This window comes from Somniosus microcephalus, chromosome 11 (genome assembly GCF_052327205.1).
Source record: "Somniosus microcephalus isolate GS21.2 chromosome 11, FLI_Smic_1.0, whole genome shotgun sequence".
NCBI lineage: Eukaryota > Metazoa > Chordata > Chondrichthyes > Squaliformes > Somniosidae > Somniosus > Somniosus microcephalus.
Window position 1 is genome coordinate 193,367,668 of NC_140997.1, and position 26,022 is coordinate 193,393,689.

At 47.8% G+C, this 26,022-nt stretch overlaps 1 protein-coding gene across 2 annotated transcripts in view; it reads left to right on the forward strand.

Moving 5' to 3' along the window:
- The window catches only part of dennd6a (DENN/MADD domain containing 6A), a 99,546-nt gene that overhangs the window by 65,946 nt on the left and 7,578 nt on the right, over window positions 1-26,022 (forward strand). For both annotated transcript variants that reach the window (XM_086001592.1, XM_086001593.1), the window contains 7 exons: window positions 143-238; window positions 378-472; window positions 13,153-13,218; window positions 14,406-14,470; window positions 15,256-15,345; window positions 17,233-17,286; window positions 17,418-17,527. In XM_086001592.1, the coding sequence (XP_085857718.1) occupies window positions 143-238; window positions 378-472; window positions 13,153-13,218; window positions 14,406-14,470; window positions 15,256-15,345; window positions 17,233-17,286; window positions 17,418-17,527 (576 nt within the window). The remainder of the gene's footprint in view (window positions 1-142; window positions 239-377; window positions 473-13,152; window positions 13,219-14,405; window positions 14,471-15,255; window positions 15,346-17,232; window positions 17,287-17,417; window positions 17,528-26,022) is intronic.

Here is a 26,022-nt window from a genome sequence, read left to right on the forward strand (position 1 = left end):
GTAACAGAAGCAGTTCTTTTGTTTACATCCCTGCAGTTATGTACACTGATGTTACAGTGGGGGAAAAAAAGTTTCATGCAGAATGATCTGGTGCAAATGTGCTTCTAAGTAGCTCACTTGGTGGTCTCTCTTATATCCACAGCTGTGTTTCTCCGTTGAAATACTGCAGTGATTTCAGGCCATACTTTACTATCCATGACAGCGAATTCAAAGAGTATACCACCCGAACGCAGGCCCCGTGAGTGCAATTTCCTGTAAATTTCAACATGTTTTTCACATATGAGTGCATAAATGTTTAATGCTGTCAACTTGCATAACTTTTGTTTTAATATAATAAAAGCATGCTGTTTTGTTTTTTGCTCCTTCCTGCTACGTAGACCATCTGTCATTCTTGGAGTGACCAATCCTTTCTTTGCCAAAACATTACAACACTGGCCCCACATTATCCGAATAGGAGACATGAAGCCAGCAGGTAAGTTTGATAGGATATTTTTATTTTGACCATCTCCATTTTGAGTTCACTTTTCAGAAATAATCTCATCAATATTGACTGAATTTCAGTTTAAAACGGTTTATATTTTCACTCTGATTTTTATATTCTCCATATCATTCACTCTTGCTTTTGGTGAGGATAACACTTCTCATAATTTTCCTCCTGTTTCCACAATTGGGTCTCCCATGCAACATATCATACACAGCAGAGATGGTGGGTGGTCAGCTAATTTGTTTCTCATTTTGTCACTCTAAAATTGGCCACGGGAAGATTGCGAGCTGTGTCTGGTATCTTAGAAGTGTGGGAGATTCCCAGGCATAGACTTACATTTCACCACTACATAGTACAAGTTTTTAGAAAACGTGTTTCTTCTTCCCTCTTCCTGCCTTCTCCCACCACCCAGTGGAGAACCAGCTGACCGACGTTTGATGCTTCCCTACAGTGACGTAGCTGAGATGTGCATCCTAACCACCCCCCACCCTGGCCTCATTGGTACTCTGATGCTATTTGGGCACCATGCATTAATTATAACTATACTATTAATATATTGTACAGTACTTTGAACTAAATGATAATGAAAATATTTAATATAGTTCTGTTTTATACTGCTGTAATTGGTGTACTGATCAGTAGAGAAGGTAGCGCATACTCATATTTGCTTTGTAAAAAAAAAATCACTCACTTTTTCCCATTTTAATCTATTTTTATGGAAGCATGTTAGGTTAAGTATGATATTGTTCCAATTGCCTTGTGTGTAAAGGTACCACCTGGTGTGCTAAGCCATACAGATCAGCAGTTCCCAGGTTTTCTGGTCGGTGCTGATGTCACAACTTTCAGGTGAAACCAGTCATTCCTTTGTGGACCTACAATCTGGACTCCACCTATTTCTGCCCATTATCTACCCAGAGTTGATAACTGAGAGCTCTCGCTCTGTAATGTTACACATACCACCACGTGAATTCTCCTCTTAACGAAGATGCACTGAAAAGCACTCTGTAGAGATGAGGCACAGCTTCAGAACAACAATGGGTTTATTTATATAAATAAGATACATGAATGAATTGTATACAGGTTTCACAGTGAGAAAATCAATTACCACACACTCCTCAGTTATGGAAAACAATGAAGATGCTACTTACCATCTCTCTAAATATGGGCTCCCCTTTTAGAGTCATAGAGCCATAGAGTTATACAGCACAGAAAGAGGCCCTTTGGCCCATCGCGTCCGCGCCGGCCATCAGGCCCTGTCTAATCTAATCCCATTTTCCAGCATTTGGTCCGTAGCCTTGTATGCTATGGCATTTCAAGTGCTCATCCAAATGCTTCTTGAATGTTGTGAGGGCTCCTGCCTCTACCACCCTTTCAGGCAGTGAGTTCCAGATTCCAACCACCCTCTAGGTGAAAAAGTTCTTCCTCAAATCCCCTCTAAATCTCCTGCCCCTTACCTTGAATCTATGCCCCCTTGTTATTGACCCCTCTACTAAGGGAAAAAGTTCCTTTCTATCTACCCTATCTATGCCCCTCATAATTTTGTACACCTCAATCAGGTCCCCCCTCGGCCTTCTGTGCTCCAAGGAAAACAACCCCAGCCTGTCCAGTCTTTCTTCATAGCTGAAGCGCTCCAGCCCAGGTAACATCCTGGTGAATCTCCTCTGCACCCTCTCCAAAGCAATCACATCCTTCCTATAGTGTGGCGACCAGAACTGCACACAGTATTCCAGCTGTGGTCTAACCAGCGTTTTGTACAGCTCCATCATAACCTCCCTGCTCTTGCCTTCATTAGCCGAGGCATAGAATATAAGTATCCCATATGCCTTTTTAACCACCTTATCCACCTGTTCTGCTGCCTTCAGGGATCTATGTACATGCACACCAAGGTCCCTCTGATCCTCTGTCTTTCCTAGGGTCTTGCCATTCATTGTATATTCCCTTCCCTTGTTAGTCCCTCCAAAATGCATCACCTCACACTTTTCAGGGTTACATTCCATTTGCCACTGTTCCGCCCATCTGACCAACCCATCTATATCGTCCTGCAGACTGAGGCTACCCTCCTCGCTATTTACCACCCCACCAATTTTCGTGTCCTCTGCGAACTTACTGATCATACCTTTTACATTCACATCCAAATCATTAATGTAGACCACAAACAGCGAGGGACCCAGCACCGATCCCTGCGGTACCCCACTGGACACAGGCTTCCAGTCACACAAATAACCTTCAACCATCACCCTCTGCCTTCTGCCACTAAGCCAGTTTTGGATCCAATGTGCCAAGTCACCCTGGATCCCATGGGCTGTTACCTTCTTGACCAGTCTCCTATGCGGGACTTTATCGAAAGCCTTACTGAAATCCGCGTATACCACATCCACTGCACTACCCTCATCCACACACCTAGTCACCCCCTCAAAATTCAATCAAATTAGTCAGACATGATCTTCCCTTGACAAAGCCATGCTGACTATCCCTGATTAATCCTTGCCTCTCCAAGTGGAGACTAATTCTGTCCCTCAGAATTTTTTCCAATAATTTCCCTACCACTGATGTTAGGCTCACTAGCCTGTAATTCCCTGGTTTATCCCTACTACCCTTCTTGAATAATGGTACTACGTTAGCTGTCCTCCAGTCCTCTGGCACATCCCCTGTGGCCAGAGAGGTTCTGAAAATTTGTGTCAGAGCCCCTGCAATCTCCTCCTTTGCCTCGCACAGCAGCCTGGGATACATCTCGTCCGGGCCTGGGGATTTATCCACTTTTAAGCCTGCTAAAACCACAAGTACCTCCTCCCTCTCGATGCTAATATGTTCAAGTATATCACAGTCCCCCTGCCCGATTTCTATGTCTACATCGTCCTTCTCCATAGTGAACACAGATGCAAAAAATTCATTTAAAACCCCACCTACATCTTCTGGCTCCACACACAGATTGCCACTTTGGTCCCTAATGGGCCCTACTCTTTCCCTAGTTATCCTCTTGCCCTTAATATACTTATAAAACACCTTAGGATTTTCCTTTATTTTGCTCGCCAGTGTTATTTCATGGCCCCTCCTCGCTCTCCTAATTTCTTTTTTAAGTATCCCCCTGCACTTTTTATACTCCTCTAGGGCTTCCTCTGTCTTTAGTCCTTTGTATCTGCCAAAAGCCCCCCTTTTTTTCCTAATACATTCTCTTATATCCCTTGACATCCAAGGTTCCCTGAGCTTGTTGGTCCCACCCTTGACCTTTACGGGAACATGTTGCCATTGTACTCTCTCAATTTCCTTTCTGAAAGACTCCCATTGCTCCGATGTGGATTTTCCTACAAGTAGCTGATCCCAGTCCACTGTGGCCAGATCCTGCCTTATATTAAAATCGGCCTTCCCCCAATTTAGAATCTTTATTTCCGGTCCATCTCTGTCCTTTTCCATGACTACCTTAAATCTCACCGAATTATGGTCACTGTCACCAAAGTGCTCACCTACTAACACTTCTACCACTTGCCTGGCCACATTCCCTAGTATTAGGTCCAGTACCGCCCCCTCTCTTGTAGGACTTTCTACATGCTGGCTCAAAAAGCTCTCCTGGATGCACTTTAAGAATTCTGCACCCTCTAAGCCTTTCACACTCTGACTATCCCAGTTAATATTGGGGAAGTTGAAATCCCCCACTATTATTACCCTATTGCACACTTCTCTGAGATTTGCCTACATATCTGTTCCTCTATCTCCCCCTGACTGTTTGGGGGCCTATAGTACACTCCCAGCAAAGTGTTTGCCCCCTGTTTGTTTTTAAGATCTACCCATATGGCCTCATTAGAGGAACCTGTTAATATATCATCCCTCCTTACAGCAGTGATTGACTCCTTTAATTAATATTGCAACACCCCCTCCTCTTTTACCCACCCCGCTCTGTCTCGCCTGAAGATTCTATACCCCGGAATATTGAGCTGCCAGTCTTGCCCCTCCCTCAACCATGTCTCCGTGATAGCAACAATATCATACTCCCATGTGTTCATCAACACCTTCAGTTCATCCACCTTATTCGCAAGACTCCTTGCATTAAAATAAATGCCCTCCAGCCTTGCCCTACTCCCTTGTGCCGTTAGATATTTGCTCTGCCTTCCAAGCTGACTTGGTTTTTCCTCTATATTTGGCTGTACATCACCCCCTATTATAGCTCCACTCTGTATCCCATCCCCCTGCCAAGTTAGTGTAAACGCCCCCCGCCCCCCCCCCCCACAACAGTGCTAGCAAACCTCCCCGCAAGGATATTTGTCCCGTTCTGGTTCAGGTGCAACCCATCCGACTTGCACAAGTCCCACCTTCCCCAGAAGCAGACCCAGTGATCCAGGAAACTAAAGCTCTCCCTCCTGCACCAACACTTTAGCCCTGGGACTGTACATGGGGATTCCAACCCTGGGACTGTACATGGGGATTCCAACCCTGGGACTGTACATGGGGATTCCAACCCTGGGACTGTACATGGGGATTCCAACCCTGGGACTGTACATGGGGATTCCAGCCCTGGGACTGTACATGGGGATTCCAGCCCTGGGACTGTACATGGGGATTCCAACCCTGGGACTGTACATGGGGAATCCAGCCCTGGGACTGTACATGGGGATTCCAGCCCTGGGACTGTACATGGGGATTCCAGCCCTGGGACTGTACATGGGGATTCCAGCCCTGGGACTGTATATGGGGATTCCAACCCTGGGACTGTACATGGGGATTCCAACCCTGGGACTGTACATGGGGATTCCAACCCTGGGACTGTACATGGGGATTCCAACCCTGGGACTGTACATGGGGATTCCAACCCTGGGACTGTACATGGGGATTTGCACCCTGGGACTGTACATGGGGATTCCAGCCCTGGGACTGTACATGGGGCTTCGCACCCTGGGACTGTACATGGGGATTCCAACCCTGGGACTGTACATAGGGATTCCAACCCTGGGACTGTACATGGGGATTCCAACCCTGGGACTGTACATGGGGATTCCAACCCTGGGACTGTACATGGGGATTTGCACCCTGGGACTGTACATGGGGATTCCAGCCCTGGGACTGTACATGGGGATTCCAACCCTGGGACTGTACATGGGGATTCCAACCCTGGGACTGTACATGGGGATTCCAACCCTGGGACTGTACATGGGGATTCCAACCCTGGGACTGTACATGGGGATTTGCACCCTGGGACTGTACATGGGGATTCCAGCCCTGGGACTGTACATGGGGCTTCGCACCCTGGGACTGTACATGGGGATTCCAACCCTGGGACTGTACATAGGGATTCCAACCCTGGGACTGTACATGGGGATTCCAACCCTGGGACTGTACATGGGGATTCCAACCCTGGGACTGTACATGGGGATTCCAACCCTGGGACTGTACATGGGGATTCCAACCCTGGGACTGTACATGGGGATTCTACCCCTGGGACTGTACATGGGAATTCCAACCCTGGGACTGTACATGGGGATTCCAACCCTGGGACTGTACATGGGGATTCCAACCTTGGGACTGTACATGAGGATTCTAACCCTGGGACTGTACATGGGGATTCTAACCCTGGGACTGTACATGGGGATTCCAACCCTGGGACTGTACATGGGGATTCCAACCCTGAGACTGTACATGGGGATTCCAACCCTGAGACTGTACATGGGGATTCCAACCCTGAGACTGTACATGGGGATTCCAACCCTGGGACTGTACATGGGGATTCCAGCCCTGGGACTGTACATGGGGATTCCAGCCCTGGGACTGTACATGGGGATTCCAACCCTGGGACTGTACATGGGGATTCCAACCCTGGGACTGTACATGGGGATTCCAACCCTGGGACTGTACATGGGGATTCCAACCCTGGGACTGTACATGGGGATTCCAACCCTGGGACTGTACATGGGGATTCCAACCCTGGGACTGTACATGGGGATTCCAACCCTGGGACTGTACATGGGGATTCCAACCCTGGGACTGTACATGGGGATTACAACCCTGGGACTGTAGCTTAAGCATTCAAAGCTAAGCTAGTTCAGCATTTTAAAACACAGACTGTTTCTTGCTGCTGCTGCAAAAACACAGACCACTCTGTGCATGTGAGAGACAGACAGAGTTCTCTCTGAACTAGCTGTCTCGAAGTCCCAGAGGTGAAGCTTGGCCCACGGAACTGTCCATCAAACATTACTGCACTGAGGTGAGACTACCCCTTCAATGTGGGAATAGAAAACTTGTGAAGCACCCATTGTGTGAATGGAATGGAATGACACCTGGGCCCTTGGGTGTCACAAGAAACCATCTTCTCACAACACCATGAAATATTTGAGATTGTACATAATGATTCTCCTTCTGAATAGCTCGTTAACACTTCAAATCAACATTGTGAGCCTAAACAGCAACAACTTGCATTTATATAGCACCTTTATCATAGTGAAACATCCTAAGGCACTTTACAGGAGCATTATCAAACAAAATTTGACACCACGCCACCTCAAAAGATATTCAGACAGGTATTCAAAAGCTTGGTCAAAGAGGTAGGTTTTAAAGGAGGAGAGCAAGATAGAGCGGTGGAGAGGTTTAGGAAGGGAATTCCAGAGTTTATGGCCTCAGCAGCTGAAGGCACGGCAGCCAATGATAGAGCAATCAAAATTGGGGATGCACAAGGAGCTCGGAGATCTCGGAGGGTTGTAGGGCTGGAGGAGGTTGAAGAGATGGGGAGAGATGTAAATGAGCTTTCGAGCTTCTGGCTCATGTTGAGTAAAACTTCTGAATCCAGCGCTACAGGGATATGAATACATAAAAAAAATAAACTCTGGCAACATAATTAAAACCCATTATGTCACTGAAGGCCTGTTCTGTTGTGCATGTAATTGATCCCCCCAGTTGCCTTGTGAGAAATAGGCACCACCTGATGTAGCACTAAACCATACAGATCAGATATTCTCAGGTTCACTTTCTGGTCAGTGCAGTTAACTGCTTTTAGTCAAGGAAGCAGTTGGATTGTTACAATTGGGCTAGAATCTGCACCCTGGGCTTTTTTAAAATTCGTTCATGGGATGTGGGCGTCGCTGACGAGGGCAGCATTTTTATTGCCCATTCCTAATTGCCTTTGAGAAGGTGGTGGTGAGATGCCGCCTTGAACCGCTGCAGTCCGTGTAGTGAGGGTACTCCCACAGTGCTGTTAGGGAGGGAGTTCCAGGATTTTAACCCAGTGACGATGAAGGAATGGCGATATACGTCTAAGTCAGGATGGTGTGTGACTTGGAGGTGGTGGTGTTCCCATGTGCCTACTGCCCTTGTCCTTTTCGGTGGTCGAGGTCGTGGGTTTGGGAAGCACTGCCGAAGAAGCCTTGGCGAGTTACTGCAGTGCATCTTGTAGATGGTACACGCTGCAGCCACGGTACGCTGGTGGTGGAGGGAGTGAATGTTTAAGGTGGTGGATGGGGGCCAATCAAGCAGGCTGCTTTGTCCTGGATGATGTCGAGCTTTGAGTGTTGTTGGAGCTGCACTCATCCAGGCAAGTTGAGTGTATTTCATCACGCTCCTTACTTGTGCCTTGTAGATGGTGGAAAGGCTTTGGGGAGTCAGGAGGTGAGACACTTGCTGCAGAATACCCGGCCTCTGACCTGCACTTATTGCCACAGTATTTATGTGGCTGGTCCAGTTAAGTTTCTGGTCAATGGTGACCCCCAGGATGTTGATGGTGGGGGATTCAGCGATGGTAATGCCGTTGAATGTCAAGGGGTGGTGGTTAGACACTCGCTTGTTGGAGATAGTCATTGCCCGGCACTTGTGTGGCACGAATGTTACCTGCCACTTATCAGCCCAAGCCTGAATGTCATCCAGGTCTTGTTGCATGCGGGCATGGACTGCTTCATTATCTGAGGCGTTGCAAATGGCACTGAACACTGCAGTCATCAGCGAACATCCCCATTTCTGACTTTATGATGGAGGGAAGGTCATTGATGAAGCAGCTGAAGATGGTTGGGCCTAGGTCACTGCCCTGAGGAACTCCTGCAGCGATGTCCTGGGGCTGTGATGATTGACCTCCACCCACCACAACCATCTTCCTTTGTGCTAGGTATGACTTCAGCCAGGGGAGAGTTTTCCCCGATTCCCATTGACTTCACTTTTACGAGGGCTCCTTGATGCCACACTCGGTCAAATGCTGCCTTGATGTCAAGGGCAGTCACTCTCGCCTCATCTCTGGAATTTAGCTCCTTTGTCTATGTTTGGACCAAGGCTGTAATGAGGTTGGGAGCAGAGTGGTCTTGGCAGAACCCAAACTGGGCATCAGTGAGCAGGTTATTGGTGAGTAAGTGCCGCTTGATAGCACTGTAGACGACATCTTCTATCACTTTGCTGATGATTGAGAGTAAACTGATGGGGCGGCAATTGGCCGTATTGGATTAGTGCTGCTTTTTGTGGACAGGACATACCTGGGCAGTTTTCCACATTGTCAGATAGATGCCAGTGTTGCAGCTGTACTGGAACAGCTTGGCTAGAGGCACGGCTAGTTCTGGAGCACAAGTCCAAGGAGCATAAAATTTGCGTTCCCAATCTGCCGGCCTGCATGTGGATGTTGGGTGAAAACAACATTGGGGTCGGCTTTTATACCCTGCATGGTTGAAAAGATTGCCAGATCCAACTGGCTGGATTAGTCGCGTGTGAAGAATAGTCACTTCGGACAAATTACTAGAGGGGTGTCCGATAATTTGGAAGCAGACTCCATTCAAAGTCTGTGCAAAGTGTATCATTGTATGTTTCTTTCTTTCTGCCCTCTCTTCTCCACCCACCCCCGCCTCTCTTCTCCCCCCCCGCCTCTCTTCTCCCCCCCCGCCTCTCTTCTCCCCCCCCGCCTCTCTTCTCCCCCCCCGCCTCTCTTCTCCCCCCCCGCCTCTCTTCTCCCCCCCCGCCTCTCTTCTCCCCCCCCGCCTCTCTTCTCCCCCCCCGCCTCTCTTCTCCCCCCCCGCCTCTCTTCTCCCCCCCCGCCTCTCTTCTCCCCCCCCGCCTCTCTTCTCCCCCCCCGCCTCTCTTCTCCCCCCCCGCCTCTCTTCTCCCCCCCCGCCTCTCTTCTCCCCCCCCGCCTCTCTTCTCCCCCCCCGCCTCTCTTCTCCCCCCCCCGCCTCTCTTCTCCCCCCCCGCCTCTCTTCTCCCCCCCCGCCTCTCTTCTCCCCCCCCGCCTCTCTTCTCCCCCCCCGCCTCTCTTCTCCCCCCCCGCCTCTCTTCTCCCCCCCCGCCTCTCTTCTCCCCCCCCGCCTCTCTTCTCCCCCCCCGCCTCTCTTCTCCCCCCCCGCCTCTCTTCTCCCCCCCCGCCTCTCTTCTCCCCCCCCCGCCTCTCTTCTCCCCCCCCGCCTCTCTTCTCCCCCCCCGCCTCTCTTCTCCCCCCCCGCCTCTCTTCTCCCCCCCCGCCTCTCTTCTCCCCCCCCGCCTCTCTTCTCCCCCCCCGCCTCTCTTCTCCCCCCCCGCCTCTCTTCTCCCCCCCCGCCTCTCTTCTCCCCCCCCGCCTCTCTTCTCCCCCCCCGCCTCTCTTCTCCCCCCCCGCCTCTCTTCTCCCCCCCCGCCTCTCTTCTCCCCCCCCGCCTCTCTTCTCCCCCCCCGCCTCTCTTCTCCCCCCCCGCCTCTCTTCTCCCCCCCCGCCTCTCTTCTCCCCCCCCGCCTCTCTTCTCCCCCCCCGCCTCTCTTCTCCCCCCCCGCCTCTCTTCTCCCCCCCCGCCTCTCTTCTCCCCCCCCGCCTCTCTTCTCCCCCCCCGCCTCTCTTCTCCCCCCCCGCCTCTCTTCTCCCCCCCCGCCTCTCTTCTCCCCCCCCGCCTCTCTTCTCCCCCCCCGCCTCTCTTCTCCCCCCCCGCCTCTCTTCTCCCCCCCCGCCTCTCTTCTCCCCCCCCGCCTCTCTTCTCCCCCCCCGCCTCTCTTCTCCCCCCCCGCCTCTCTTCTCCCCCCCCGCCTCTCTTCTCCCCCCCCGCCTCTCTTCTCCCCCCCCGCCTCTCTTCTCCCCCCCCGCCTCTCTTCTCCCCCCCCGCCTCTCTTCTCCCCCCCCGCCTCTCTTCTCCCCCCCCGCCTCTCTTCTCCCCCCCCGCCTCTCTTCTCCCCCCCCCGCCTCTCTTCTCCCCCCCCGCCTCTCTTCTCCCCCCCCGCCTCTCTTCTCCCCCCCCGCCTCTCTTCTCCCCCCCCGCCTCTCTTCTCCCCCCCCGCCTCTCTTCTCCCCCCCCGCCTCTCTTCTCCCCCCCCGCCTCTCTTCTCCCCCCCCGCCTCTCTTCTCCCCCCCCGCCTCTCTTCTCCCCCCCCGCCTCTCTTCTCCCCCCCCGCCTCTCTTCTCCCCCCCCGCCTCTCTTCTCCCCCCCCGCCTCTCTTCTCCCCCCCCGCCTCTCTTCTCCCCCCCCGCCTCTCTTCTCCCCCCCCGCCTCTCTTCTCCCCCCCCGCCTCTCTTCTCCCCCCCCGCCTCTCTTCTCCCCCCCCGCCTCTCTTCTCCCCCCCCGCCTCTCTTCTCCCCCCCCGCCTCTCTTCTCCCCCCCCGCCTCTCTTCTCCCCCCCCGCCTCTCTTCTCCCCCCCCGCCTCTCTTCTCCCCCCCCGCCTCTCTTCTCCCCCCCCGCCTCTCTTCTCCCCCCCCGCCTCTCTTCTCCCCCCCCGCCTCTCTTCTCCCCCCCGCCTCTCTTCTCCCCCCCCGCCTCTCTTCTCCCCCCCCGCCTCTCTTCTCCCCCCCCGCCTCTCTTCTCCCCCCCCGCCTCTCTTCTCCCCCCCCGCCTCTCTTCTCCCCCCCCGCCTCTCTTCTCCCCCCCCGCCTCTCTTCTCCCCCCCCGCCTCTCTTCTCCCCCCCCGCCTCTCTTCTCCCCCCCCGCCTCTCTTCTCCCCCCCCGCCTCTCTTCTCCCCCCCCGCCTCTCTTCTCCCCCCCCGCCTCTCTTCTCCCCCCCCGCCTCTCTTCTCCCCCCCCGCCTCTCTTCTCCCCCCCCGCCTCTCTTCTCCCCCCCCGCCTCTCTTCTCCCCCCCCGCCTCTCTTCTCCCCCCCCGCCTCTCTTCTCCCCCCCCGCCTCTCTTCTCCCCCCCCGCCTCTCTTCTCCCCCCCCGCCTCTCTTCTCCCCCCCCGCCTCTCTTCTCCCCCCCCGCCTCTCTTCTCCCCCCCCGCCTCTCTTCTCCCCCCCCGCCTCTCTTCTCCCCCCCCGCCTCTCTTCTCCCCCCCCGCCTCTCTTCTCCCCCCCCGCCTCTCTTCTCCCCCCCCGCCTCTCTTCTCCCCCCCCGCCTCTCTTCTCCCCCCCCGCCTCTCTTCTCCCCCCCCGCCTCTCTTCTCCCCCCCCGCCTCTCTTCTCCCCCCCCGCCTCTCTTCTCCCCCCCCGCCTCTCTTCTCCCCCCCCGCCTCTCTTCTCCCCCCCCGCCTCTCTTCTCCCCCCCCGCCTCTCTTCTCCCCCCCCGCCTCTCTTCTCCCCCCCCGCCTCTCTTCTCCCCCCCCGCCTCTCTTCTCCCCCCCCGCCTCTCTTCTCCCCCCCCGCCTCTCTTCTCCCCCCCCGCCTCTCTTCTCCCCCCCCGCCTCTCTTCTCCCCCCCCGCCTCTCTTCTCCCCCCCCGCCTCTCTTCTCCCCCCCCGCCTCTCTTCTCCCCCCCCGCCTCTCTTCTCCCCCCCCGCCTCTCTTCTCCCCCCCCGCCTCTCTTCTCCCCCCCCGCCTCTCTTCTCCCCCCCCGCCTCTCTTCTCCCCCCCCGCCTCTCTTCTCCCCCCCCGCCTCTCTTCTCCCCCCCCGCCTCTCTTCTCCCCCCCCGCCTCTCTTCTCCCCCCCCGCCTCTCTTCTCCCCCCCCGCCTCTCTTCTCCCCCCCCGCCTCTCTTCTCCCCCCCCGCCTCTCTTCTCCCCCCCCGCCTCTCTTCTCCCCCCCCGCCTCTCTTCTCCCCCCCCGCCTCTCTTCTCCCCCCCCGCCTCTCTTCTCCCCCCCCGCCTCTCTTCTCCCCCCCCGCCTCTCTTCTCCCCCCCCGCCTCTCTTCTCCCCCCCCGCCTCTCTTCTCCCCCCCCGCCTCTCTTCTCCCCCCCCGCCTCTCTTCTCCCCCCCCGCCTCTCTTCTCCCCCCCCGCCTCTCTTCTCCCCCCCCGCCTCTCTTCTCCCCCCCCGCCTCTCTTCTCCCCCCCCGCCTCTCTTCTCCCCCCCCGCCTCTCTTCTCCCCCCCCGCCTCTCTTCTCCCCCCCCGCCTCTCTTCCCCCCGCCTCTCTTCTCCCCCCCCCGCCTCTCTTCTCCCCCCCGCCTCTCTTCTCCCCCCCGCCTCTCTTCTCCCCCCCGCCTCTCTTCTCCCCCCCGCCTCTCTTCTCCCCCCCGCCTCTCTTCTCCCCCCCCGCCTCTCTTCTCCCCCCCCGCCTCTCTTCTCCCCCCCCGCCTCTCTTCTCCCCCCCCGCCTCTCTTCTCCCCCCCCGCCTCTCTTCTCCCCCCCCGCCTCTCTTCTCCCCCCCCGCCTCTCTTCTCTCCCCCCCCCGCCTCTCTTCTCCCCCCCCCCTCGCTCTCGCCCTTCCCTTCCCTCTTATTGAGGGAAATGCATAGGTTGGATATAAATTGGAAACGTTCAGTTTTGTCATTTCTTACTGAAGAAATAATTGGCTATTCTTATTTCATTGAAAGTAGTTGAATAGTCTGGGAAATTTGAGTCTAGTCAGCATGTTATTGTAACTTTTATACAACAGAACTGACTATATCATTCTGTTGTAGGTGATATTCCAAAGCAGGTCAAGGTGAAGAAATTGAAAAATCTGAAGACATTGGACTCCAAACCTGGTAAAAATATCTCTATATATTCTACAAGTTAGTTGATAAAATGATGGATTATCTTATTGCATAAAAGTGAAAGCAACAACAATAGTCTCACTCCTCAAGTACCAGAGACAAGACAACTCATTTCATTGGCATTTGGCTGCCAGTGTCACTGCTGAAGTTGCAGTTGGGTACTTGTGCTAACTTAAGCTTCTATTTCACCTTGGTTTAGGGGAACTAGTGAGTCAGCCCCATCAGGCGAGGACCAGTAAGCCTGGGGAGGAGGAGTAAGAAGTATTATTAAAAGCTGGAATAGTTTTAATAAATAATTTCATATTAAATAGCTAGTGGAGAAGCAAAAGAGAATGGGGGAAATTAAGGTAAGCAGAGCAGAAGTCAAGTTTTTAAGTATATTGGGCTAATATAGTGTTAAAGCTACTCTTGAACATATGAGTAGTATTGCTGTAACAGTAGGATTTGTTTCAGAATCAGTGTGTGAGGTGATAAGTTAGAAAAATGGATAGCCCAGAATTTTCTGTGGCTACCAAAGCAATCAAAATCATGGATGCCTGGTGTGTGTGTTGGGTGCACAGGGCTAGAAATCATCAAAAATACCTCATTAAACAACCTAGGCAAAATAACAAGGAAAAATTCATGTTGTGGATAAATTCAAATTTTTTTTGCTGGATACTGTTGCAAATGTAGGAGTAAAGTCAGCAGTTATGCTCAACCGTTAAATTGTGTACATGGCCCTCCATTAGCCAGACACTTGCCTATTGGGAGAGGTTTATCACATTATTGCTTTCTACTGAAACTGCAGCCAGGGTACACAGCACATGTTTACATTTTTATAGTTTTGATCTAAGCCCCTTAGGTTTGTGACCCAGAATATCATCCAGATTTTGGTTGGTGTAGGGGCGATATTTGAATTTTGTATATTTTTGTTTCCTCCACTGCAATGCATGAGCTATTTGCTATAGAATCAATTATCAGTTTTTAGAACAGAAACTTTGACTATGAAACTCTAATTATTCTGACAATAAGAAGGGTAGGGTTTTAGGTGAGACATTTTTATCACAAAAATGCACAGCTTTTCCTGACAAAACATTTTGGTACAATTTTAAACAGTTCTACAATATATTCTTTTGGACAGGTAAGATAATATTTCTGACCTCAATATCCGCTACAATAATTGCCACATATTTCTGCAGGAGTGTATACTTCCTATAAGACGTTCCTGAGCCGAGATGAGGAGATAATAAAACAAGTGCAGAAGGTAGGCTTTGATGGGTGAATCATCCAATATTACTTTTCTTTATTTACTTTTTAGGAGCTATGGCATGGCCCACATCCACAGTAGTTTCCTCTACTCTGCCTCAAGACATGTCCCTCACTTATCCCAGCCTCAGAAGAGTAATCCTTACAGTACTAATTTGAATTGGGTTTTTTTTCCCCACTCCAGCCTCCGAGTGAAAATGCCAGTTTAATGCCATTTGTAGGCAATTTTGTGGTGTGGATTGCGTTGAGACTGCCCATACTTATTTCCTGTAAAATCTTTAATGTTGGGTTCGAGAATTTCTTCCCCTCAGTGTGACCTGGATTCCATCCCAGATCACACAACTGACGGCACGAACTCACTTTCCTGTCATATTTTCCTTTATACTTTTGGTTGTTGTATACAATTAATCCTAAAATGTGAATTAAATGAGGAAAAACACAGAACCATGCAGCTTGTAACAAATTTCCAAATCATATTTTATTCTAATTTTGTACAAGATAGTGCTTATAAGTAATGTGCAATACATTTTGTACATACCTGTATTTCATATAAGCAAATACTACCCAGGTCTCAGTTAGATGTGGACTTAGTCAGTAGTATAGTTTTAGATATGCATCTAATTTAAAACTACTTTTTGTTGTCTCAGCAGATGTAAAGAATTCACTATAAAATAATCATTTAAATTTTACTACCAAAGTCTGAAAATTTGTTTTGAAATTGAAATCTTTGTATCTGTTCAATTTGATGCATGTCCCCAATTCATTTTATTTTTATCCCTTCAGGGTATACAGCAAAAGCGTCCTTCGGAAGCACAGAGTGCAATTCTTAGACGTTACTTCTTAGAACTGACACAAAGCTTCATCATTCCATTAGTAAGTTTTGAATTCAATTACCAAGTATATCCAAGTTTGCTGATACAAAGGTGGGTGGGAATGTAAGTTGTGAGGAGGATGCAAGGAGGCTTCAAGGGGATATAGACAGGCTAAGTGAGTGGGCAAGAACATGGCAAATGGAATATAATGTGGAGAAATGTGAAGTTATCCACTTTGGTGGGAAAAATAGAAAAGCAGAGTTTTTTTAAATGGGGAGAGATTGGGAAATATTGGTGTTTAGAGGGACCTGGGTGTCCTTATATACGAATCGCTGAAAGTTAGCATGCAGGTACAGCAAGCAACTAAGAAAGCAAATGGTATGTTGGCCTTAATTACAAGAGGATTTGAATATAAAAGTAAAGATGTCTTACTGCAATTATATAGGGTCCTGGTGAGACCACACCTAGAGTATTGTGTACAGTTTTACCTAAGGAAGGATATACTTGCCGTAGAGGCAGTGTAATGAAGGGTCACCAGACTGGTTCCTGGGATTGGGGGGGGGGGGGTTGTCCTATGAGGAGACATTGAGCAAAATAGGCCTATTTTCTCTAAAGTTTAGTAGAATGAGAGGTGATCTCATTGAAACATTCAAAATAGTTACAGGGCTTGACAGGGTAGATGCATGGAGGATGTTTCCCCTGGCTGGGTAGTCTAGAACCAGGGGTCACAGTCTCAGAATAAGGGGTCGGCCATTTAGGACCAAGATGAGGAGAAATTTCTTCACGCGGAGGGTGGTGAATCTTTGGAATTCTCTACCCCAGAGGGCTGTGTAGGCTCAGTCGTTGAGTATATTCAAGACAGAGATCGATAGATTTTTGAATATTAAGGAAATCGAGGGATATGGGGATAGTGCAGGAATTGGAGATGAGGTAGAAGGTCAGCCATGATCTTGAATGACGGAGCAGGCTCGAGGGGCCGAATGGCCTACTCCTGCTCCTATTTCTTATGTTCTTATTACAAATGTTGGCTATTAAAATGTTGCTCCAACAAATATTTGAGTTTCATGATCTTTAATTTTTTCATTGGTTTTGTTTTAAACAGTTTACATCAGAGTATCTGAGTCCTTTTGATTTTAATTGGCCTGCATTTTTATTTCTCTTGTTATAAGCTACTTAATTCTGCCCCTTCCATTTAACTCCCCTTTTCTCCCCTCCTCTCCTCTCCTGACTGCATTAAATCATTGCTAAGGTTTGATTCCATAGCTACCCAACAGCCCTTCAGTGTCTTGTTCAAACAGCCATTTTGTGTACGTGAGCGCGAACAGCGAGCTTCCGCAATCTGTTTGGCCATGGGAAACATCACAGCCAAGCTGGATAACCATCTGCAGCAGGAGCACCAGCTGATTAATACTTTCTCCTCCCTTCCCCGCTCCAAGAGCCTGCCTAGGGTGTTGAAGCTAATTATTGTGCCTTCCAGCTACCCTGGCTTAGGATGTTAAGTCAGGGCAGACCAGGGATTAAACCTGGTACCTTCCATCTTCAAATAGCTTAGTACCACACTGGGTCACCAGGAACCTGTGTCAAATATTAGAAAAGCTTTTTTTTAACTTCTGGTGGGAGAAAGAAAATCTTTGGTTTTGAAACCTTTTAAAGTACACTGCAAAAGACTGTGTAATATATCTGCCACTGTCACTTGAAGGTTGTATGTTTGTAGTGTAAATGATTAGTATAGATTGTGTGTTGAAATACTAATTTTACGGCCTTTCACTCCAGTTATTTCAGCATGGCCTCAAGATAACCTATTCACATTTCAGAGAAACTAGCTGAAGAGTGCTTGGGCTCTAGTGCAGGGGGAAGAAAGTAATGTGGGGAAATATCTAGGAACTCGCTGAGCTAAAATATTTTGTAACTTATTATGTCCTCATGGACTGTTCAAATTTTATTTCAGGAACGATATGTAGCCAGTTTAATGCCTTTACAAAAGAGTATTTCACCATGGAAGGTAAGTGAGTACTCTGTCAACATTTTCTTAAATAGACATGTAAGTTTTACTATATTTATTGATACTTTTATATCCTTTTAAAGTAGTGTATTTTCGAATTAATCCTTTTAATGCTGGTTCTGTGTTCTCAGAGTCCTCCTCAACTAAAGCCTTTCAGTGAAGAAGAGTTCATGAAAACTCTGGAAAAAGCAGGACCTCAACTTACCTCTCGGTTAAAGGGAGATTGGATAGGTCTCTACAGGTAGGTACTGACTGATCGATGTTCTTTCTGCTGGAATAGGACGATCTGTTGCACACATTCAAAAAAAAAAATTATTTCCTGTGGTTTTTTTTCTTACCAGAAATTAGCTAAGGCCTAAACAGTAATTAATAGCTGACATGCAGTTTACCATCCTCAATAAAGGGCAAAATTAGGGAGCATCCCAAAGACTTAGTTGACTAGTGGATCACGTAATGTGGTACTGAGAAGAACAAAACAGGAGGTTCCCAAGTTCAGTATGATAGAGTCAGGATAAATACCGCTTTGTTCCCAGTTTGAACCACATCAGGCAGATGTATAAAAATTGAAGCTGAATGAAATACTGTTCAGAAAGTTCAACAAACCTGTGCAAATTAAGTGGAAAATATCCACAAAATTAAATAGCATTAGATCTCCGGTTCTCCAATCATGTGCCTGGTAGTAAGCATGTAAAATCATGCAGGGGTGGGGGGAGAAGAAATTAATCCCTCAGAGAAAATCATAAAAAGGGGTCCAAAAGAATCCATGCACAACAGACTACTCCTACTGAAAAGATATGGTTTAGAAAGCCCAGGAAAAAAGGGCCTTCAGTGCAGGATTTAGGGTCGAACTACAAAGGCCCGTCATTTCCGATTGGAGGCTTCCTGCGTGCAGATGCCTCCTATCGGGGGGAAAAAATCTACAAACTTACCTGAGGGCTCCTGAGGTCCGGGCACTTCCGCTCCTGGCCCACTCCACAGTCGAAATGCGCAGGGCCCACGTATCCCAGGGGTGCATGCAGTTCGCAAGCGTCCCTGGGATCACGTGGGCCATGGGGAGCTAATAGGAGAAGGGAATCTCCCTTCATACTTTTGACAGACCTGTCAAATATATAAATGGAGATCACCCCAAAAACACACTAAAACATTAAATAATTTTTTTATCAGGTTTTTAAAATGAGTTAAAATTACATAAAATTAAATATTTTAAACAATTTAACTTTTTGAAAATAATTAAAGTTTTTTTATGGGGCTAAAAATAAACTTACCTTTTTTAAAAGTATTTTTTAAATTATAAATGAGTGAGTGGAAAAAAAATCATTTTTTTTTACTTTTTCAACTCTTATGCTGGTAAAAGCAGGCCTTACATAGAAACATAGAAGATAGGAGCAAGAGTAGGCCATTCAGCCCCTCGAGCCTGTTCCGCCATTTCATGAGATCATGGCTGATCATCCAAATTCAGTACCCTGTCCCTGCTTTCTCCCCATATCCCTTTAGCCTTAAGAAATATATCTAACTCCTTCTTGAATATATTTAATGAATTGGCCTCAACTGCCTTGTGTGGTAGAAAATTCCACAGGTTCACCACTCTCTGGGTAAAGAAATTCCTCCTCATCTCAGTCCTAAATGGCTTACCCCTTATCCTTAGACTGTGACCCCTGGTTCTGGACTCCAGAATCTATAGAATTTTGGAAGATGACCAGCAATGTATCTACTATTTCTAGGGCCACTTCCTTAAATACCCTAGGATGTAGATTATCAGGCCCTGGGGATTTTTATCGGCCTTCAATCCCATCAATTTCCCCAACACCATTTCCCTACAAATACTGATTTAATTCAATTCCTCCCTCTCATTAGACCCTATGTTCCCCGACATCTCTGGGAGGTTATTTGTGTCCTCCTTTGTGAAGACAGAACCAAAGTATGTATTTAATTGGTCTGCTTTTACCAGACGTAAGATTTCTAAGGGTTTTCAGCGAGTGGAGGTTCTGCAGAAAGCGGAACTCTCCACCCGCAAAGGCCCTTCTCCAGGGCAGGCGTCCGATCTGTCGAGCATTCTTGACAGATCGGAAATACCGGTTTTCAGCGCATGCGCTTCACATGCCTGAAACCGGCATTTCCGATATCTCTACGGGTGTGTACACAGCTAGTACACACCTGTAGGCATCGGAAAATACAGGTCAAAGTCTTCTCGTAGATGACAAGGCCTCTGAACAAAAACATTCATGAAGTAATGCACCGTGTATTATTACCCGAGACACTGATTTAAAGCTGCTGAATAAGTGAAATTGCACTTTTATTACATGACATTCTGAATTTTTACAAGTATATTTTAGATCAACTTGGGCGACCTTTTTTGTAAAAATTGTTAATCAGTGGCCTTAATTATTATGATAGCAAAATACTGCAGATGTTGGAAATCCGAAATAACAACAGAAAATGCTGGAAAAACTCAGCAGGTCAGGCAACATCCGTGGAGAGAAATTTGAGTTGACGTTTCGGGTCGAACCCTTCTTCAAAACTGGGAAGAAAAGAAACTAGATCGAAGGCAGGGCTGCGATCGGACAAAAGAATAAAAGAAACAAAAGAAGTAAAAGAGATTAGAAGCTAGACGAGATGGTAATAGGCTGAGATTAGGTGTAAAGTGTACTGGCAGGGCAAAAGATAGCTGCCAGGTGTGAGAGAGAAACAAAAGGAAAGGGGGGGGGTGGGAAAGGAGTGGAAAAATTACAAGAAAAAATGAAATAGGAGCCGAGGTTATGATCTGAAATTGTTGAACTCGATATTGAGTCCGGAAGGCTGTAAAGTGCCTAATCGGAAGATGAGGTGCTGTTCCTCGAGTTTACGTTGAGCTTCTGTGGAACAATACAAGAGGCCAAGGATGGTGAGGTCCGAGTGGGAATGGAGCGGTGAATTAAAATGACAGGCGACCGGAAGCTCGGGGTCACCCTTACGGACTGAACGGAGGTGTTCCGCAAAGCGGTCACCCAATCTGCGTTTGGTCTCCCCAATGTAGAGGAGACCACATCGTGAGCAGCGAATACAGTATACTAGATTGCGAGAAGTACAAGTAAATCGCTGTTTCACCTGGAAGGGGTGTTTGGGGCCCTGGACAGTGGGAAGTGGGGAGGTATAGGGGCAGGTGTTATATCTCCTCCGCTTGCACGGGAAGGTGCCAGGCGAAGGGGAAGGGCTGTTTGGGGTGATAGAGGAGTGGACTAGGGTGTCTCGGAGGGAGCGGTCCCTGCGGAATGCTGAAAGGGGAGGGGAAGATACGTTTGGTGGTGGGATCACTTTGGAGGTAGCGGAAATGCCAGAGGATGATCCGTTGAATGTGGAGGCTGGTGGGGTGAAAGGTGAGGACAAGGGGAACCCTATCGTGGTTCCGGGAGGGAGGGGCAGGGGTGAGGGCAGAAGTGCGGGAGATAGAACTGACACGGTCGAGGGCAGTGTCAACCACGGTAGAGGGGAATCCTCGGTTGCGGAAAAAGGAAGACATGTCTGAAGCACTGGTGTGGAAGGTGGCATCGTCGGAGCAGATACGGCGGAGACGGAGAAACTGGGAGAATGGAATAGAGTCCTTTACAGGAAGCGGGGTGGGAGGAAGTGTAGTCCAGGTAGCTGTGGGAGTCAGTGGGCTTGTAGTGAATATTGGTCGATAACCTATCCCCAGAGATGGAGACGGAGAAGTCGAGGAAGGGAAGGGAAGAGTCAGAGATGGAACCATGTGAAGGTGAGGGAAGGGTGGAAATTGGAGGCAAAGTGAATGAAATTGTCAAGTTCGGGGCGAGAGCAGGAAACAGCACCGATACAGTCATCAATGTATCGGAAAAAGAGGCGAGGGAGGGGACCCGAGTAGGACTGGAACAAAGATTGTTCCACATAGCCCACGAATTTATGATTTTTTTAACATATATATTCAATGTTATCACTTATGTTTTTGAAACACAGCATACACAACAAAATGGTAGGCAAGATATACCAAGTTGGAGGCATTTAACGGTACTGGTGAAAGCAGCACTGAGGAGGGTACAGGGCTTTAGTTGGAGGACACAAGAAGGTTCATGTTATTCTCATTAAGAAAATTACAGTAACAACTGTGTTCTGTTTGACCCTGTGCAACACTACCTTCTCAGACATTCGGGTCATACTTTGATTTGCAGGGACCGAGCACTTGCTTACTGACGGGCACAAGATAAATATCTGGTTCAATATGAGAATTGTAACGTGCATCTTCTGTCTGTCCTCCCAAATGGAATTATTGAACGGTACGGGGGTTAAAACACGAGATGAAAAATGGTAACAAGAACATTTGAAGAAAATAACTGTTGATGAAAAAGTTGAGGTGTACTTAAAATCAAGCGAAGAAGCTATGTTAAAAGGGTATTCACTAAGTTGGTGTTTAGATGAGAAGTTTTGGCCAACATTTTGAATAGGACTGTTTTTCATCCCTGTCCCACCTTTTTCCCTCCCATCACATCCCTGTCTTTTATTTGTAGCACTATTTCCTTCTCATTGCTTTTTTATTACCAAATTTGGTGCCTCCGTATCATTCAGTATTTGTTATCTAAGCTGGTACTCTAATTGGACAATCCTGCTTATTATTTTTAACTTAATTTGTATGCGTGTACAGCACTTTAGCATCTGAGCATCTGATTGTTCTAATAATAGTAAATAGTGTTAAATAGGCAGTGTTACCTCTGAAAAATGCAGTTGTAGTCACTCCAAATCATGACTTAATACTTCTGTTTGTTTTTAGCCACTTTGCAATAATAATCATTATTACCAATCCAACTCCCAACTCCCCCCACCCCCCCACCAAACCAGCTGGATAATTTCCCAAATTTTGGCGGGGGTTGATGTATAAAGAAAAAACATTTGTCTTGTAAATTTAAAAAAAATTTAAAATCCTAATCTTTTTTTGTAGAAAATCAGGACACATGCAGCACATTTGTGACATAAAAACATGCATTGCTGGCTGTATGCACTGTACATAGTCTGTTTAGCACCGTGGTTCAGTTGAGATATAAAACTTACTTTCCTTCGGTAGTTACAATAGTCCAGCATTTGGCTTTGACGGACTGCCCATCTCATGGGAGGGAATATTTCTGAATGAAGTCCGCTTCCACATTCTGAACTTTGTTCAGGATTTGATTGGAAGAGATCTTCTAAGCCATTAATTTTCAAGGGAAAAGCATCCCTGCACTCGAAGGTACTCCGTTAAATACTAACTGTTCCCAAGAATCTCAGGCAGGTAAGACCTGCTGGTACCAATGAAAAGTCAAAAATGGCCTTTCACTCATTGCGTCTGTGTGATAGCATAGCCTTTTGAAAAGAAGACAGGTGCATGCAGTAATTTGCATGCTTTCCTAAAATAATGTCTTACGACTATAATTGCACAAAGCAAGTGGTTTGAAGGGTGTTCTCCAAACTAGCCTCTGTATTAAGACCATAGTGTTCCACTTCATATTTGTACTACTTTGGTGGTATATATTTATAACCTGAAATGTTGTACATCTAGTTTCAATATAGATTTCCTCATTCTTTGTATGTGGAGATTGAATTGCATTCTCAGATCCTTCCTAAACCTCAATTCTTTGACCTTAAATGCTTAGAGCTTGCTATTTGTCTGTTGCTGCTTGTACTGGGGTTTTGGTCCCATCTCCATAAAAGAGCTTAAGTAATAATCCAGAACACTGTGGAAGAAGGATACTACATGACTCGTTCAAGGATGTGAAAGTTTTAAAGGATTAAAGTCCATAATTGTTCATAGTTTTGAATGCAATTTAATCTTCAAAAACAAATAAATAAATTTTTAGCAATGTTCTCCAAATTTAACCTGTCTTTTTTGGTGGTCTAATTTTTTCCATAATGGTTTCCCCACTTTTAACACTAAAAATAGAAACTGGAGGAAATTTTTTTTTTTAAATCAACAGTAAAAATGGACTTTAATGATCATTAAAATTATTCATCTTGAACGTACTGCTGACGAAAACTAAATTCCACCATTTATTTTCTCCCATCCAAGTTCTTCTATTCTCCCCTAAGGAAGACAGTACCTCTTGCAGTGTTGCTTTTTGAGCAAACCGCAGAAATGTCCAAAATTGACGCAGGTAGATAGATTGTCCTTTCCTCGCTGTAGAGAGATCATTTAGTATTTCACATCTGACAGCCTTGCATGATTGGGAAATTGCTCCACAGACCTAGAGCCAACAAGGGGGCAGGCCATATTAGATTTAATAATGAGTATTTTAGTTAACAGCATAACGGTGCATGAACATTTATCAAATAACGATCACAATATTGTACAAGGTATTGTACCTTGTACAAGGTATTGGTGAGACCGCACCTGGAATACTGCATACAGTTTTGGTGTCCATACTTAAGAAAAGACATACTTGCTCTCGAGTCAGTACAAAGAAGGTTCACTCGGTTAATCCCGGGGATGAGGGGGTGGTCATATGAGGAGAGGTTGAGTAGATTGGGACTCTACTCATTGGAGTTCAGAAGAATGAGAGGCGATCTTATTGAAACATATAAGATTGTGAAGGGGCTTGATCGGGTGGATGCGGTGAGGATGTTCCCAATGATGGGTGAAACTAGAACTAGGGGGCATAATCTTAAAATAAGGGGCTGCTCTTTCAAAACTGAGATGAGGAGAAACTTCTTCACTCAGAGGGTGGTAGGTTTGTGGAATTTGCTGCCCCAGAAAGCTGTGGAAGCTACATCATTAAATAAATTTAAAACAGAAATAGATAGTTTCCTAGAAGTAAAGGGAATTAAGGGTTACGGGGAGCGGGCAGGAAATTGGACATGAGTCTAGGTTCGGAATGGTCATGGCCCTGTGGGTAGTGGAGCGGGCCCAGGGGCCATGTAGCCTGGTTCTGCTCCTACTTCTTGTGTTCTAATTCTGTGTTAGATTTCAGGAGATGGTTTTATTCCTGTTCCTGGCTGGGGTGGAGATCGCCTTTACAGAAGGTAAGTACTGTAGAAAATATAGGGACAGTGATCTCCTGGAAGAATTTCGATCGCCTAGATGGGTCGGAGAGGAATTTCCCAGATTTTTTTCTCCCAAATTGGCCATTGGGTCTTTTATCTGGTTTTTCGCCTCTCCTGGGAGATCACATGGGTTCGGGTGGATGGAGAGTGATCGAAGATTTGAGGTTAGGATCAGATCAGCCATGATCTTATTGAATGGTGGAGCAGGCTCGAGGGGCTGATTGGCCTACTCCTGCTCCTATTTCTTATGTTCTTATGAGAGTTCAACGTTGTGTTTGAAAGAGAGAAACATGAAACCGCTACTAAGATTCTAGATTTAGGTGAAACTGACTTCAACTGGATGAGACAGAGACTTTCCACAGTAAACTGGGCAAATCTGTTAATGGGTAATTCGGCAGAAGATCATTTGAAGGTATTCAAAAAAAGAATTTAACGTGATACAGAACCAGTTTATATGGAGCAAGAGCTCTACTTGATTAAAAAAACAGCCTTGGACGACAAAAGAGGGACAACATAAAAGTAAAAGAAAAAGTATACAAAAATGTAAGAAGTAGCACAGATCCTGGCAACTGGGAGAAATAACAAATTCAACACATATTTTACAATTATATTGCGGAGGGAAAGAAGGTGGTCAGGAGCTTGGTGGGCCCCTTGAAAACTGATAAGTGATTTTTAATGAAAATAAGGAAATGGCATACATGTTAAATAATTTATTTGCGCCAGTATTTACATTAGAGGAAGAGGATAGCATGCTGGACGTCCTAAGGAAATTAATATTGAATCGGGGACAGGTATTCAACGTAAGCAAAATAACAGTAATGAAGAAAATAATGACCCTATAGAGTGACAGTCCCCAAAACCAGATGGTTTCCATCCGAGAGTTTTAAAGGAAGTAGGTGAGAACATTGCAGATGCCCTAACTATAATCTTCCAAAGTTCTCTCGATTCAGGAACATAAGAACATAAGAAGTAAGAGCAGGAGTAGGCCATACAGTCCCTCGAGCCTGCTCTGCCATTCAATAAGATCATGGCTGAACATCGACCTCAACTCCACTTTCCTGCCCGATCTCCATATCCCTTGATTTCCCTAGAGTCCAAAAATCTATCTATCTCAGCCTTGAATATACTCACTCAGCCTTCACAGCCCTCTGGGGCAGAGAATTCCAAAGATTCACAACCCTCAGTAAAGAAATTTCTCCCCATCTCAGTCTTAAATGGCCTACCCCTTATCCTGAGACTGTGCCCCCTAGTTCTAGACACTCCAGCCAGGGGAAACAATCTCTCGGCAACTACCCTGTCAATCCCCTTCAGAATCTTTTATGTTTCAATGAGATCACCTCTCATTCTTCTAAACTCCAGAGAGTATAGGCCCATTCTACACAATCTCTCATCATAGGAATCAATCTAATGAACCTTCGCTGCACTGCCTCCAAGGCAATTATCCTTCCTTAGACCAGAACCATGCACAGTACTCCAGGTGTGGTCTCACCAAGGCCCTATACAATTGTAGCAATACTTCCAATATACTCCAACCTCCTTGTAATAAAGGCCAACATTGCATTTACCTTCCTTATTGCTTGCTGTACCTGCATGCTAGCTTTCTGTGTTTCTTGCACGAGGACACCCAAATCTCTCTCAACACCAACATTTGAAAGTTTCTCACCATTTAAAAAATATTCTGTTTTTCTATTCTTCCTACCAAAGTGAATAACCTCACATTTCCCTACATTATACTCCATC